This window comes from Medicago truncatula, chromosome 6, assembly GCF_003473485.1.
Source record: "Medicago truncatula cultivar Jemalong A17 chromosome 6, MtrunA17r5.0-ANR, whole genome shotgun sequence".
NCBI classification, from domain to species: Eukaryota; Viridiplantae; Streptophyta; class Magnoliopsida; order Fabales; family Fabaceae; genus Medicago; species Medicago truncatula.
Window position 1 is genome coordinate 36,889,155 of NC_053047.1, and position 17,264 is coordinate 36,906,418.

Here is a 17,264-nt window from a genome sequence, read left to right on the forward strand (position 1 = left end):
CTACAATTTTGGAGCCAAATTTCTAGGGTTAAATTGTTGCAACCTAATAAGATTAAGGAGTAAGGGATATAGCTGAGTAGAAGTTCCACTTTGGTTTAGCACATGAAAAGGATCAACATCATAAAAAACCGGAAGAATAAGTCCATAACTCTTGTTTTCAACGATATGACCTAGTACTTCCAACCAAAATGAAGACGAAGCATAGTTCGCAGTGAAGACGATAATGGCAATCCTGGACTCATGGATGACCTTGTAAAGTACCGGTGGGATTTCGTCCCCTTTGAAAAGCTCCTCATCGCACATGAAGGTGCTGATTCGTCCTTTACTCAGTACTTTGCAGAGATCGCCAGCAAAACCTTTACAAGTATCATGACCTTGAAAGCTAAGGAACACATCGTAGGTGGTCGAAAACGAGGAGGATTGTAGATTAGCCATGAAACTTGCAGTGGATCCTTATTCTTCTTCTTCTTCTTCTTCTTCATTCCTCTTATAGTTGGGTTAAAAGTTAAACAAGTATTCTCGAAGGCGGTAACCTTTTTTGTTTGTCACTACTCAACAAACAAGTATTCTTTCTTCACTACCTGCGCGAAATTTCTAACCTGAATTCTTAAATAACTGTGGTTGTTGAAACAGTTAGATGCATCGAAATAGAATAAACAAATATAAGTTCCATATTCTAAAAGACTCTTATTAACCTTATAAATAATAACGCAACAACATTCATTTTAACACACTTGCTCTTTTATTGAATGAAAAATACATGATTTACATAATTTTAAAAATGAATTTCACATAAAGTATTGAGACTCATTTGTATTTCACTCGATATATATCTTAAAGAGTATGTTAAAATGAATGTTGATGACATTACTTTTAATTATAATTAGTAAAATAACTAGATGGAAAATTATTAATTCATATATACACACACTAGTGAAAAAACTATTAATTAATTTTCTATTATTATTATTATTATTATTATTATTATTATAAAGTGACAATTAATTCGAAATGAAAAAATATTACAAATTAGACACTAATAAAAAGATGCCCTTTACTATTTTATTATTCTTTAATTTTCCAATTCGTTTAACTTATCTTTTAGATACCATTAATGAAGGATCTTTTTGTAAAATAGCTCATATTTTTTCTTCTCCAAACAATATTAATTAAATTTTTTAATTTGAATCAAATTGCTAATGGGAAGAAGGAAGTAGTTTTTAAACTTTATGCCTTCCAAAAGTCTAAATAGGGCGAATATAGTTTGTCACATTTTGGAATGAAGAGCTACTTCCAAAAACTTGTTTGGTGAAGTTTTTGCGAATGAAACAATCGGTATGCAAGTAGCTAATCTGAATGCAAAACACACGTTTCTTGATGAGATGTAATTAAATCTTTAATTAAGTGAGTATTTTTATCAGTTTTTGACACATAAATACAATGTCCCAATGCTATTTTAACGGAAAAAATGAAACTAGAAATATGAGCTTCTACATTGATGTGAATTTTCAATGTGATTTTTTTATTCAAGTGCGGCATAACCAAACAAGCCAAACAACTTGGTTACATCCTTAAAAAAAAAAAAAACTTGGTTAAACTAATGTTAAAATATACTTTTGGTCCCCCAGAGATGAAAAATTGTGATTTTGTCCCCCTATTTTAGAAATAGTACTATTGGTCCTTCAAGTTTCACCCCCTTTGCAAAACCATTGATTTTGACTCGATCAATACAGACGTGGATGATATGTCACATGCTGACTATATAAATATTAATGATTGGACATTTTTACATTTTTCAGTTGTTAATAACAATTCATTTATCATTTACTAAATCAACAATCTTCATCTCCAATAACCAGAAAAATTGATAATCATCACTCACACAAAAAATCTAAAATTCAACATTTAATCCAGATCTAGAATTTCTTTCTATCATCTCCATTCTAAAGGTGAGAAAAACACAAGAAGGGATGGTTGAATTGTGTTAGTTTTTTCTTCGTTTACTCCTAAGCTGAAAACACTAATCAGAAGTAATGTTCATGACTAACTTGCAGCGGATAAAAATAGAGAGAGAGAGAGAGAGAGAGAGAGAGAGAAGAAAGCCACAAAGCAATTATATAGGTTCCTTCCATAAACCGGAAGTAGTCATGTCCCCCTTGCACTTCCAAGTAGAGTTTACTAAAATGTAATATCTGATTACAACTGCTCACTGTCACTACAACATTTTCGGTCTGTAACAATGGCTGAAAACCGTTGCCTGATTCGTTAAAAGCGTTGTCGTATCTTTCGACAATGCTTTTTCCAGAGTTGTAGTCTAAGGCATTGCCTTTTTTTCTAACAACGGTGTTATTGTATATAGGTAATTGCAACAGATAAAGGCCGTTGTCATTGCTATTAAAAAGAAATATTAAAACTGTTGCCATTGATTCTAGTAAGCAAAATTAACCGTTGTTGTTAGCAACACTCTAAACGTCTATGCTATTAATGAGAACATCTAAAAAAGTTACCATTGAGTTTTGATAACAGTTTAATACTATTACTTAACATGAATCAAATATTTATACGTAAAATCAACCAAATTAAGTATCAAACTAAAATCAATCACTTTCATAACATATCAACAATTTGGCATTTCCTTTAATTTATTACATCAAAGAAATTAGGAATTACTTCTATTAAACAAACAACATTAAATAAACTCTATATAACAATAATGTTGATCCAAGAATATGAGTACTTAGACGTTAGTATCATACACCAATCAATTCAAATCACATTCCCTTTACTTTAATGTACACTTAATAACCAAGTTTCCATCTTCAACTTTTCCTCTTCAAGTCTGCATATTAGCTTCTAATATTAACCTACAAGAAATAAAAAGAATCATCTAATGATAGAGTTAATCAAGAAGATGAAATAAATAAAATGTACATGATGAATGGAAATGAATAATCCAATTTCTCTATGAAGCACCATGATGAGATCAACTTATTCCTTAGATTATGTTTTCAAATATGATTTGTAAAATTACTAGAAGTTATAACAACTTTTGAAATATATAAAGCTTACCCCATTTATATTTTACATAGTTTAAAGCTCTAGCACTCTCAAAACAGAAACAAAAAAAATCACTAAATCCCTAATTCTTCAAACAATCAACTTGCACCTCGTTTACAGCATAAACAATAACAACAACAAATACTAATAGGATAAAAATATCAATCCAAAATAGAAAAGGGACAATAAAAAGAAGGAATATCTAATTATCTGCCATACTAATTATCTAACAAGTAAATTGATGAAGGGACAAAACCACTTAGCTTAATTTAGAGACTATAATTTATCTTCTAATAATTACTTATAATAAGACTCGTATTCTAATAGCTATACTAATGGTATATATCTAACCATTGAATATTTCAACTTTTCTAGAGTAATCAAACTAATCAAATGCACCAACATGGGAAACTTAATAAGCACAACAGAATCAAATGCAAATCCAAGTTATAGGTCAGGATATCATATACATTCATCGTTTATATAACATTAAAGATAAGAAAAGCAACAACAATAAAATAATTGTGAGTTCTAAAAGGGTGTCTTCAAATGTATGACATGGAGAAAGCTTCATTTCTGAAATGTCTTAGCTTAAAATGATGATCTCAAACTATTCGAAATCCAACTAATATGCAGTGATGATAACATCTACACATAATGCATTATCATATAATCATCCAAATTGCATAAACAGTATAAAAGTTTAATGATGTCTAGGTTTTGTTATTTATAATTTACTTACGTTTCTCAAACGGCCAATAGTTGCTGGCAAGAATGTTAGCGAATTCCCAGAGATGGAGAAGAGTCCAAGCCTTACTAACTGGCCCACACACTATAAGTTAGTACAAGAAAGAGGGACGGTAATGTTGAGGCAAAATCCCTAATTAATTTTAAAGATAATAAATCAATATGATTAAAGAATTAATGAGCTTTGATTAATTACTTGGTATTTAACTTGTGCTCTTGAGTGTTATACTAAGACAGGAACAAAGTTTAAATCATACCAAGAATCAAGAAATCAAAGGACATTTGAATTCATGATCTAACACTGAGGTCAGAAAGTTAGATCAGAATCTTGCTCGAAGATCAGAATGTTCAAGCAGAGATCAGAAGGTTGTTCTTATACAAGCCAAGAATCTCAAGAACTTTGATCAAGGTCATGCAAAGCACATGTGACATGGATATATGTCCAGGAAAGTACATTTGCATGGATCAATCAAGCAATAAAGACATATACAAGAATTATGTCAAAAAGGATATTCAATGTTCATTTAAGACTATGAACATTGATGTACTAGGAATATCCCACAAGGGAATATCATCCTAGATGTTAACATCATTACTCTTCATTCTTGTTTCACTATTAGAATTTGATTACATCAAATGGTAGTCTTACAAATCATCCTAAGTGAAACAAATGGAACATTCTGATGGTCAGAATGTTCAGCTCAGCACATGCTTACTTTATGAACAGTACAGTAGGTGAAAAGCAAAAAGCAAAAGCAAATCAGTCTTGTTCAACATGAGATAGACACGTATGAGAGTTGGTACAGTACAAGGACCACACAATCCCTCAAAGAATGGGCATGAAGATGAAGAATCCCACTAGATCTTTCATGCACCGGTCCCAAGGCAAATCTGGAAAAGCAACATTCTGATGTATGTGGAAAAGCCCATACTTTGGTTATTGCCCAGAAACTCATATGACACGCCCAGAACTTCATGTGTTCATTTATACATGATGAACCCAGATGAAGATCATGATGAACCCAGATGAAGATCATCATGAACACAACAACATTCTGATGTTCATCAGAGATCAAAATGTTTGCCCAGAATTTCAAGTTAAAGCTTGTGGGAACCAAGACACATGGCATAACACCATTGGACACCCTACAACGGCTATATGAGCCCAAAGACTCTATAAATAGAGATCTTGGCCTTAGCAAAACTTGCACCATTGCAAAGCATACAAGAAAACAACTTTGATTTCGTTTGAAGCTCTTGCAAACTGAAATTGATCAATCTCAAAGGTTCTTGTTTACTTAGTGCACATCAATACTCTTTGTTATCTCTCTCTCTTGAAGATAAATTCTTCTTCTTCCTCTGTTTGATTCACAAACATTCAACCTCCATACAGATTGTAACAAAGTCTTATCTAACTTTAGGGGTACTAAAGTGTTAGTTTAAGCAAAGGTTCTAAAAGTCTAAGTGGTTAACTTAGCAAGAAGGTGCAAGCCTGCTGAGGCTTAGAGAATACAGAATTGTAATTGTTCAGGTGAACAAAGATTGTAAGGTGCAGGACTTGAGAGGTTATCTCAAGCATCATAGTGAAAACTCTCACAAGATTGTGAGGAGTGGACTAGCCCACATTGGGTGAACCACTATAATTCTCTATGTGTTCTTTCCTTCTTCTCTATACTCTTTAATTACAGTATACACAACACACACTTGCACATTTACTTTATTAAACAGTTTTTGTTTATGAACTTCAGAACGTTCTGAAGTCAGAAAGTTAATTTAACCAATATAAGTAAACAACTTGAGAATCACTTTTAAGTTTCAGGATAATTTTTAAAGAGTAACAATTCAAACCCCCTTCCTTGTGACTATTTTATTTAATTCAATTGGCATCAGAGCCAGGTTCTAAGGATTTGAACACTTAAACAAGTGTTAGAGAAAATATTCAGGAAGTATGTCTAAAGTCAAGTACATAGCTGAAGGAGGATCATCAAACAGACCACCACTTTTTGATGGATCAAACTACTACTTCTGGAAAGGCAAGATGGAACTCTTTCTCAGATCTCAAGACAATGATATATGGACATTCATCATAGATGGAGACTTTGTTCCAACAACCAAAGAAGGAGCTGTCAAAGAAAAGAGTGCATGGTCAACAGATGAAAAGGCTCAGGTATTGTTAAACTCTAAAGCTAGACTCTTTCTATCATGTGCACTAACCATGGAAGAAAGTGAAAGAGTTGATGAATGTAAGAATGCTAAAGAGGTATGGGATACCTTGAAAATACATCATGAGGGTCAATCTCATGTCAAAGAAACTAGAATTGACATTGGAGTTAGAAAATTTGAAGTCTTTAAAATGAGTGAAAATGAAACCATTGATGAGATGTATGCTAGATTTACTACAATAGTAAATGAAATGAAATCTCTTGGAAAGGCATATTCCACTCATGATAGAATCAGAAAAATATTAAGATGTTGTTATACCCTGTTTTTGGACCTAAAAATACTGGGCCCAATTTCATTTCAAACTTTGTCAATTATCAAATTTCAACTGCACGGTTCAAATTGTCTCTGCCTCGCAGTATTTTCAATCACAATTTTACCTATGTTTTTCTTGCATAAAACCTTTCGAAATGTCTTTACTTGTCTTGTAAGTCATTCAAAAGTGTCTCTGAATCATTACATTGCTTTTTCCACAGTTTATTTCAAAATTTGTAAAAAGTCGTACAGAAGGGTATTTTGGTCATTTCCTGCAGTGGGACCCATTTTCATCCTTGTGACTGTCTCTGAGTCTTTTCAGATTGTTTTTTTTACATTTCATCAGTAAACCTTGTTAAATTCATTTCAAACTTGCATCTGAGTCAGTGTCAAGTCAATTTGAATCTGTTTAGGTCAATTTTAGCCCTAGGGGCATTTTGGTCATTTCACACAAAATTTTGGCATAGAGAGGTTACTTTGAAGTACCTCATTTAGGCCATTGGTTCGTTTTAGTCCGTTTTGTCAATTTTTTTTTTTTTTTTTTGTTTTTGTTTCGCTTTACGTTTTGTCAAGTTACCAATTTTATTTCAATTTTATTTTTATTTTTGCATTTTGGTCCTCGAAGAGGTCCAAAATTGCATTCCAGTCCAATTTTCTTTCCAATTTACATTTCAGTCCTTTTTGGTTAATTGCAGTTTGGTCCTTAAAGTTCTTATTTTTGCAGAAAGGTCCAAATTTCATTTTTTGTCCAAGGCCGTGCCATTTTTCTCCAGGTCCAGGTGTCACAATTCCATTGGCTCAAGTGTACACATGTCAGCTATAAATACATTGAGTCAGATTTCAGAAGCAATAATCACACGCCAACTCAACAAACACAATCAGATTTTCTCTCTCCATTCAGTTAGATCAGAAACAGAAAAATCATCAAATTCATCAAGAACACAAGAACCCTAGAAATTTCCAGAACCAAAATTCATACACAAATTCATTGATTTTTGCATCAATCCTCAGAAATTCGTGTGAATCTTCATCACTGGATTGAAGATTCTCCTGCAATTCCAAGTGCGAGCTCACATTGAAGCAAGCTCAAGCACTGATCACAGGATTTCCTCACGCAAATCTAAGAAGCAAGCTCAAGCACGTAATCACAGAGAGAGAAGTAGAGAAAGAATCGGAGAAGATGAAGAAATAGAACCAGTAAACCGATTTATTTTCGGTCCAGAGAAGATCAAAAATCATCAAGAACATTCAAGTTTTCCAAAGATTTTCCTCCATCAAAAGTTTCAACCAAAACTTCAGGTAAAACTCATCTTCCTCTTTTAAAAAAAAGTTTAAAATCACAGTTTAAACCCGTAAAATCACGCAAGCAAACAGATCTAAAAATTTCCAGAATTCAAAGGTAAAGCCGTAACCGTAAACACAAAACCTAGATCCATAAGGATCTGAGTTTTGAAAGCAAGAACGAGTACCAGAAAAGTAATCAAACGACGAAACGATGTAGATCTTTAAAGATCTAAACGTTTTTGTTCAAAAAATCAAAAATCATTTCAAAACCGTATAAAGTTTTTCCAAGATCTACGTCGTTTCAAGCTGTATTTGAAAAAATAATTGCTGGATTTGTGTTTAGGGTTAAAGGACGAATCAAGAGATGTAAGAATCTTTAAGTTCTGGAAATTTTTCACCGGAAAGTTCATAGGTTTCGCCGGAGAAGATGAAGTTTCCGGCGGACCTTCAAGGTCTCCGCCGTAGCTTCATCCTCACCGGCGGTGAGGGTTCTAGAGAGAGGTGAGAGATGAGAGAAGAGAGAAGGTTTAGAGAGAGAAAGGATTGTAAAGAATGGAAAAAACCGGTGCCAGTCCCTTTATATAGCCAGTGAACCGGACCGGTCCAGGACCGGTCCAATCTCCTTCATTCCTGGCCGTTGGATCTAGGGTTTCCCACCCTGGATCAATCCAACGTCTCCTGTGCAATCTGGGTTTTAGTGTGCTAGGCTTTGGGTTGGGCTTAGTTTTCTTTTACGTTTTTGCTTTCTTTTGTGCTATTTACACCGTTTTCTTTGCTATTGCACCTGTTACTTGCCTATTTTTTTTATAAAAAATTCCTAAAAAATTCTAGTTGTTTCTTGATATATATTTGGTATTTCCATGGCGTCCTTGCATGTAAAAAAATGGTGAAGTGGCATGAACTAATTTCCATGTGTTTTTACACTTTGGTATACTTTTTGCTATGTTTTTGCTCTTGATACTTTGATATGTGTTATGAATAAATGATACCCTATCTTGTGATGAATATGCCTCTGGACATGTGCTTTTTTTTGTTGTCTTTGGATATGATTTTGTGGATTTCTTGTTTTACAAGCAACAAGTGTTTGTTTCAAGGAATAAAGTGTCAAATTTCTCTATGAATTTGGTGTGATACTTTGCTTGCATGTGTCTCCATTAATTTCATGTCATGGCTTGAAACAAAATCTCTTTCAAAATTGCCATGATGTGATGATTATGGGTTACAAGCACCTTTAGGTATCATATCCAAATTTTTTAGGCTTTTACCACTTTATTGCTTTCTTTTGCTTTTCCTATACAATTTCTTTTTGTTTTATTTCCTACTATTTTGTGCCTTGTGATTACTAACCATTCCATCTCATGTGTCATACATTTCATAGCATTCCACCACCTCCTCCACTTTCTTTAGCTTAGCATTTATTTTTGCAAGTTTTAATTCATTTGGTGATGTAATTTGTTATCATTGGTTTGTAGCTTGGCAAAGGGGCCATAGAATGTATTTAGGTAATTTTTGTAATATGGACTATGGACACTATGACGCACCGGCACGCACACACTCACCCTAGATGTATGCCTAGGATTGTATGTGTAGATGTATGGCTAGGATCGCATGTTTAGATGAATGCTTAGGTTTGAACACTTAGAGAAAAATCCAACTTTTTCCAAAACATGCAAATAACCTCACTTGAAAACCTTTTTGAAAATAAAATAGGAGTCAAAACTCCTTATTTCCCTTTTATTTTCTTAAGTAAAATTTCTAATAAATCTTAACTATACTTGGGCTTCATTTTGAAAAAGCTAACTCCACCTCACTTTTTTCCAAATCTCATGCCCTTGAGGCCTCTCATCTCTATTCTTCAAAATCTCTTTTCAAACTTAAAATCAACCAACAAAAACAAAAACTATTTTTTGAAAATGAACTACGATCGGTTTTGATCCCTTAAAAGGGTACGTAGGCAATGAGTCGAAACTCCTCTAAGCCGAAATAAAATTAAATTCTACTTCTTCTCACCCCCATTCTTCACTCAAATAAAACTTCTTTTCTTTCAATAAGTAGGCAATAAAAATAAAGCGTAGAAATCAACTTAGGAGAGCGGCTCTTATGGAGTACCATAATCGCTCCGGGTGCCTAACACCTTCCCGTAGCGAAAACGACCCCCGAACTTAGAATCTAAGGGTTTTTCTCAATTTTGCCCTTCCCAAGAAAAAATAGAGAATATCAACGGTCAAAAGGTTCAAGTCCAATTAATGGCTTGACACCCAAAAACCATGATAACAGAAATGGCGACTTCACTGGGGACTCTTTTTAGCGGGTCGCGCCTAGTTTTCCTTAGTTTATATTTACGCTTTGTTTTATTGCTTACATATGTGAATACTTGTTTATTTTCATTTGACGTGTGGGGTGAGAATATCAAAAGTCCTATACCCGGGCTGAGTGAACTTATGTTTAGGTAGAGATATAATCGACAATTCGATCCGGGGGTTGCCTCGTGTATTGGATTATGCGATCAATCTCACATAGCTGAGGCATTTTGAAGGTGATATTGTCGGCGTGTGTTGTCATGCTTAGGCACTTCACTTTCAATTGTTCGACGAAGCTATGAACCGTAGTTACCAAACCCATCCTAGCCTTTTTAGGACGTAGTGCGGTGGCTAAATTGAGTGTTGTCTCAAACTTTAGTCGTCACGCGATACTACACTCAAACTAGACCTTCTCACAAATAATCATGGAACGGGTGTCGTCCTGTACTACCATGATATATGTGAGAGAGGTTGCAGTTTGGGAACTGTGTCAGAACCTTGGTTACTACTATCCAAAGCCTTAGTTCACCGGACGCCGTGTCCATCCGTGGCCCTGTTACTTTGAATCTCAACCCACCTTGTTCTTTGTAACTCAACAACACAATCATGCATACATGCATTCATGCATAAACATTTTTCATGCATTCATCGAAGGGCTTAAACAAATGGAAATTTTTGTAAATAATCACAGGTATGAAGAAGACTAAGTGCTACAAGTTCAAGGAAGTGGATTTGGTCAGTTTAAGAGAGTTGGCACTCAAGGTCAAGAGTCAAACAGGGTTCCGACTCCGGTATGGGGGATTGCTTACTTTGCTCCGAACCGATGTGGACGAGAAGCTAGTGCACACTCTAGTGCAATTTTATGATCCGAACTTCCGTTGCTTCACTTTCCCGGACTTCCAGTTGGTTCCTACTCTCGAGGCTTACTCCAATCTAGTGGGTTTACCTATAGCCGAGAAGACGCCTTTCACCGGTCCCGGGACTCCTCTTACTCCTCTGGTTATTGCTAAGGATCTCTACCTCAAGACTTCCGACGTCTCCAACCATCTTATTACCAAGTCTCACATCCGGTGGTTCACTTTGAAGTATCTTCTTGAGCAGGCTAATCTCAGTACTACTCGTCAGGATACACTCGAGGCTATCCTTGATTTGCTTATCTACGGGCTCATTCTCTTTCCGAACCTCGACAACTTCGTGGACATGAATGCTATTGAGATCTTCCATTCCAAGAACCCGGTTCCTACTTTGCTAGCGGATACCTACCACGCCATTCATGACAGGACTCTCAAGGGCCGTGGGTATATTCTTTGTTGCATATCTCTTTTGTATAGGTGGTTTATTTCGCACCTTCCGAGTTCCTTCCATGATAACTCGGAAAATTGGTCCTACTCTCAGCGGATTATGGCTCTCACTCCTAATGAGGTGGTCTGGATCACTCCCGCCGCTCAAGCCAAGGAAATTATCATGGGTTGTGGAGACTTTCTCAACGTACCTCTTCTTGGTACTCGTGGAGGAATTAACTACAACCCCGAGCTTGCTATGAGACAGTTTGGTTTCCCTATGAAGTCGAAGCCCATCAATCTTGCTACATCTCCAGAGTTCTTCTTCTACACGAATGCCCCTACCGAACAAAGGAAAGCTTTCATGGATGCTTGGTCCAAGGTTCGAAAGAAGAGTGTGAAGCATCTAGGTGTAAGATCCGGTGCCTCTCATGAGGCCTATACTCAGTGGGTGATAGATCGAGCTGAGGAGATTGGTATGCCTTATCCAGCTATGAGATACGTGTCTTCATCCGCTCCATCTATGCCTCTACCTCTACTTCCCACGACTCAGGATATGTATCAGGAGCATCTAGCTATGGAGAGTCGTGAGAAGCAAGTGTGGAAAGCTCGGTACAATCAAGCTGAGAATCTAATCATGACTTTGGATGGTAGAGATGAGCAGAAGACTCATGAGAACCTGATGTTGAAGAAGGAGCTAGCTAAGGTCCGGAGGGAGTTGGAAGAGAAAGACGAGTTGCTTATGAGGGATTCCAAGAGAGCCAGAGGACGGCGAGACTTCTTTGCCAGATACTGTGATTCAGATTCCGAGTCCGATGATGCTCCGACTACTTCCTATGCTTGAGGGCTTCATTTGTTTATCTTGTTGAAATTTCAAAGTCTTCCTTTTGAAAATACTATGTAGTTTTGATTATTTGCAAGATTTCTAATTTGTTTAAAAATCCTTCGATGAAAAAAGAAGTCTTTTGCATTTACATTTGCATATCATGCATCATATGCATCATGCATCGGTCACAAAGGCTTCCAAGTGCTCACTATCTCCTGGTTCCTCTGCCGCAGTGTGAAAAGTGGCTCGTGCCCAGAGGGTCTACGAACCTGATAGAATCGATCGAACTAGAGAATACAGAAGAAAGAAAAGGGCTATGGAAGAAGAGAACACGCAGCTCCGTACCGAATTGGCAGCTCTAAAGGAGGAATTGGCCAAAGCTCATGATGCTATGACTGCTCTGTTGGCTGCTCAGGAACAACCAGTTCCTATAGTTTCTGCAGCGGCAAATGTGACTCCTACTGTAACCACTGATCCCCGCTTTATCATGCCATCTGGGTATCCTTACGGACTTCCGCCGTACTATACTGCTAATACAGGGGCAGGTACCTCTGGTACTACCAACAATGGCCCAATCTCAGGGGCAAACTTAACTCCTGTTAGTACCGCCTTGACTCAAGCCGCAACAACTGTTACCGAACCCATTGTGAATACGGTGCCTCAATTTGTCCATGTTAATGCGCACCATGGGAGTATTGCCACAACCGGAACTATGGAAGAGAGAATGGAAGAACTTGCCAAAGAGCTCCGACGGGAAATTAAGGCCAACAGGGGAAACGGAGACTCCATTAAAACCCAGGATCTCTGCTTGGTATCGAAGGTAGATGTTCCAAAAAAGTTCAAAGTCCCGGAGTTCGACAAGTATAACGGGCTGACTTGTCCTCAGAATCATATTGTCAAATATGTTCGGAAGATGGGCAACTACAAGGACAATGATTCCCTTATGATCCATTACTTCCAAGACAGTCTGATGGAAGATGCTGCAGAGTGGTATACTAGTCTGAGCAAAGATGATGTCCACACTTTTGATGAGCTAGCCGCTGCTTTCAAGAGCCACTACGGGTTTAACACTCGATTGAAGCCGAATAGGGAGTTTCTCAGGTCCCTATCTCAGAAAAAGGAGGAAAGTTTCCGTGAATATGCGCAAAGGTGGAGAGGGGAAGCTGCCCGTATCACTCCTGCTTTAGATGAAGAAGAAATGACCCAGACATTCTTAAAGACCTTGAAGAAAGATTATGTTGAGAGGATGATCATCGCTGCCCCGAACAACTTTTCGGAGATGGTCACCATGGGAACCCGTCTTGAGGAAGCCGTCAGGGATGGAATCATTGTGTTTGAGAAAGCTGAATCCTCTGTGAGTGCATCGAAGAGGTATGGTAATGGACATCACAAGAAGAAAGAAACGGAAGTGGGGATGGTGTCAGCTGGAGCCGGTCAATCTATGGCTACCGTTGCTCCTATCAATGCAGCTCAAATGCCTCCGTCATACCCATATGTGCCGTACTCTCAGCATCCGTTCTTCCCACCGTTTTATCATCAGTACCCTTTGCCACCGGGCCAACCTCAGGTTCCTGTCAATGCCATCGCTCAACAGGTGCAACATCAACCGCCAGTTCAACAACAGCAGCAGCAATACGCTAGACCAACTTTTCCTCCTATACCAATGTTGTATGCAGAGCTTCTTCCAACTCTACTCCAGAGAGGGCATTGTACAACTAGACAGGGTAAGCCCCCACCTGATCCGTTGCCTCCAAGGTTCAGGTCTGATCTCAAATGTGATTTTCATCAAGGTGCCCTAGGTCATGATGTCGAGGGGTGTTATGCTTTGAAGTATATCGTGAAGAAGCTCATTGATCAAGGAAAGCTGACTTTTGAGAATAATGTCCCACACGTCCTCGACAATCCTCTTCCAAATCATGCCGCTGTGAACATGATCGAAGTGTGTGAGGAAGCTCCTGGACTTGATGTCCGTAACGTCGCAACTCCTCTGGTGCCTCTACACATCAAGCTGTGCAAAGCTTCTCTGTTCAGCCATGATCATGCCAAGTGCCTAGGATGCCTTCGTAATCCTTTGGGTTGCCATGCTGTTCAAGACGACATCCAAAGCTTGATGGATGATAATTTTCTGACTGTCAGTGATGTTTGCGTGATTGTGCCAGTTTTTCACGATCCGCCTGTCAAGAGTGTACCTTTGAAGAAGAATGCTGAGCCTTTGGTGATAAGGTTGCCCGGACCGGTACCGTACACTTCAGATAGGGCTATCCCGTACAAATACAATGCTACTATGATAGAAAATGGAGTAGAGGTGCCTCTAGTCTCCTTTGCCACAGTAAGCAATATTGCCGAAGGGACTTCTGCAGCGCTAAGAAGCGGGAAAGTCCGTCCGCCGTTATTTCAGAAGAAGGTAGCTACGCCAATCACTCCACCAGTTGAAGAAGCAACTTCAACCGTTGTTTCGCCCATTGCTACAGATATGAACCAGCCAGGCAAATCTATAGAGGATTCGAATTTAGATGAGATTCTGAGGATAATAAAGAGGAGCGACTACAAGATCGTTGATCAATTGCTGCAAACTCCTTCAAAGATATCTGTCTTGTCATTACTCTTTAGCTCCGAGGCTCACAGGAATACCTTGTTGAAAGTGCTGGAGCAGGCTTATGTTGACCACGAAGTCACGGTAGATCGTTTCGGTGGCATAGTGGGAAATATTACTGCTTGTAATAACCTCTGGTTTAGTGAAGAAGAGTTGCCGGAAGTGGGAAAGAGTCACAATCTGGCTTTGCACATCTCAGTGAATTGTAAATCAGACATGATATCAAATGTGTTGGTGGATACGGGTTCCTCCCTCAATGTAATGCCCAAGACAACTCTAGATCAGTTGAGCTACCGAGGGACCCCTTTGAGGAGGAGTACTTTCTTGGTCAAAGCTTTTGACGGATCTCGAAAGAATGTGCTGGGGGAGATAGACTTGCCGATAACCATTGGCCCTGAGAATTTCTTGATTACCTTCCAAGTGATGGACATTAATGCATCCTACAGTTGTCTGCTGGGAAGACCATGGATACACGATGCGGGTGCGGTAACCTCCACCTTACATCAGAAGTTGAAGTTCATAAGGAATGGAAAGCTTGTTACCATTCATGGAGAGGAGGCATACTTGGTTAGCCAGCTATCATCTTTCTCTTGCATAGAAGCAGGGTCTGCAGAGGGGACCGCTTTTCAAGGATTAACTGTCGAAGGTACGGAGCCCAAGAGGGATGGAACTGCAATGGCTTCTTTGAAGGATGCACAGAGAGCCGTCCAAGAGGGTCAAGCTGCCGGCTGGGGCAAGTTAGTACAGCTTCGTGAGAACAAGCATAAGGAAGGTCTTGGCTTCTCCCCAACTTCAGGAGTTTCCACCGGGGCATTCTACAGTGCTGGGTTTGTCAACGCAATCACAGAAGAAGCAACTGGATTTGGCCCGAGACCTGTATTTGTTACACCAGGAGGCATTGCGAGAGATTGGGATGCCATTGACATTCCCTCAATCATGCATGTTTCTGAGTAATATACCTTGTTGCTTGAGTACTTTGTTTTCCAAAATAACAATCCTCTCGCTCTGCCCAAAGCGAGAGTGATATTTTCTGTAAGGGCATGTTTGTTTCGGCATTGCCGTTGATTAATATAAAAATTGTCGTTTCCTTCACGACTGTTTCTTTTTAAGTGCCTTTTTTCCCTTGGAAACAATGGTAATGCCAGAAAAAAAAAACCAAAACATCTGTATTTTTCTTATTAATTTCAAAAATCTGCATAAAAACCCTCTTTCTAAAATCATCCAACCATTTTACGCAGATTGAACTATAATGAACCCGTTGGGCACAGTAATCCTGCATTCCCTCCGAATTTTGAGTTCCCAGTGTATGAGGCCGAAGATGAGGAAGGTGATGACATACCATATGAGATCACTCGGTTACTTGAGCAAGAAAAGAAAGCCATTCAGCCTCACCAAGAAGAGATTGAGCTTATCAACATAGGTACCAAGGAGAACAAGCGAGAAATCAAGATCGGTGCTGCTCTAGAGGAAGGGGTTAAAAAGAAGATCATCCAACTCCTCCGGGAATATCCGGATATTTTTGCATGGTCGTATGAAGATATGCCAGGTCTAGATCCTATGATTGTGGAGCATCGGATCCCCACCAAGCCTGAATGTCCTCCCGTCAGGCAGAAATTGAGAAGGACTCATCCAGATATGGCTCTCAAGATTAAGAGCGAGGTTCAAAAACAGATTGATGCGGGTTTCCTCATGACGGTTGAATACCCTGAATGGGTTGCCAATATTGTACCTGTGCCAAAGAAGGATGGTAAAGTCCGGATGTGTGTTGACTTCAGAGATCTGAACAAAGCCAGTCCAAAAGACAACTTTCCATTACCTCATATTGATGTGCTTGTTGATAATACTGCTCAGTCTAAGGTGTTCTCCTTCATGGACGGTTTCTCCGGTTACAATCAGATCAAAATGTCTCCTGAAGATAGAGAAAAGACGTCTTTTATCACTCCATGGGGGACTTTCTGCTACAAAGTGATGCCATTCGGCCTAATAAATGCTGGTGCTACCTACCAAAGAGGGATGACTACCCTGTTTCATGACATGATCCACAAAGAAGTCGAAGTATATGTGGATGATATGATTGTGAAGTCAACAGATGAGGAACAACATGTTGAGTATTTGACGAAGATGTTTGAAAGGTTGAGAAAATACAAGCTTCGATTGAATCCCAACAAATATACATTCGGCGTCAGATCCGGGAAGTTATTAGGCTTCATTGTCAGCCAAAAGGGCATTGAAGTCGATCCTGATAAAGTCCGGGCCATCCGAGAAATGCCAGCTCCACAGACTGAGAAGCAAGTCAGAGGTTTCCTCGGGCGTTTGAATTACATCTCCCGATTCATATCTCACATGACCGCAACCTGCGGGCCGATCTTCAAGCTACTCAGAAAGAATCAGCCTATTGTATGGAATGATGAATGCCAAGAAGCTTTTGATAGCATCAAGAATTACCTGCTGGAACCACCTATCCTTGTCCCACCCGTGGAAGGAAGGCCTTTGATTATGTATTTGGCAGTATTTGATGAATCCATGGGCTGTGTACTTGGTCAACAAGATGAAACTGGAAAGAAAGAACATGCTATCTACTATCTAAGCAAGAAGTTCACCGATTGTGAAACTCGGTACACAATGCTTGAGAAGACTTGTTGTGCTCTGGCCTGGGCCGCTAAACGCCTGCGTCATTATTTGGTGAATCATACAACTTGGTT

The 17,264-nt window shown here is 38.5% G+C and overlaps 1 protein-coding gene across 1 annotated transcript; it reads right to left on the reverse strand.

Moving 5' to 3' along the window:
* LOC11414657 (TMV resistance protein N) lies at nt 1–435 on the reverse strand. Its single transcript, XM_003620169.1, has one exon. It carries the CDS (start codon nt 433–435, stop codon nt 1–3), a length of 435 nt encoding a protein of 144 aa, XP_003620217.1.
* Nucleotides 436–17,264: the final 16,829 nt, after the last annotated feature.

Coding starts and splice junctions, on each gene's coding strand:
- LOC11414657 (XM_003620169.1), bottom strand. CDS start 435: ATGGCTAATCTACAATCCTCCTCGTTTTCGACCACCTACGATGTGTTC.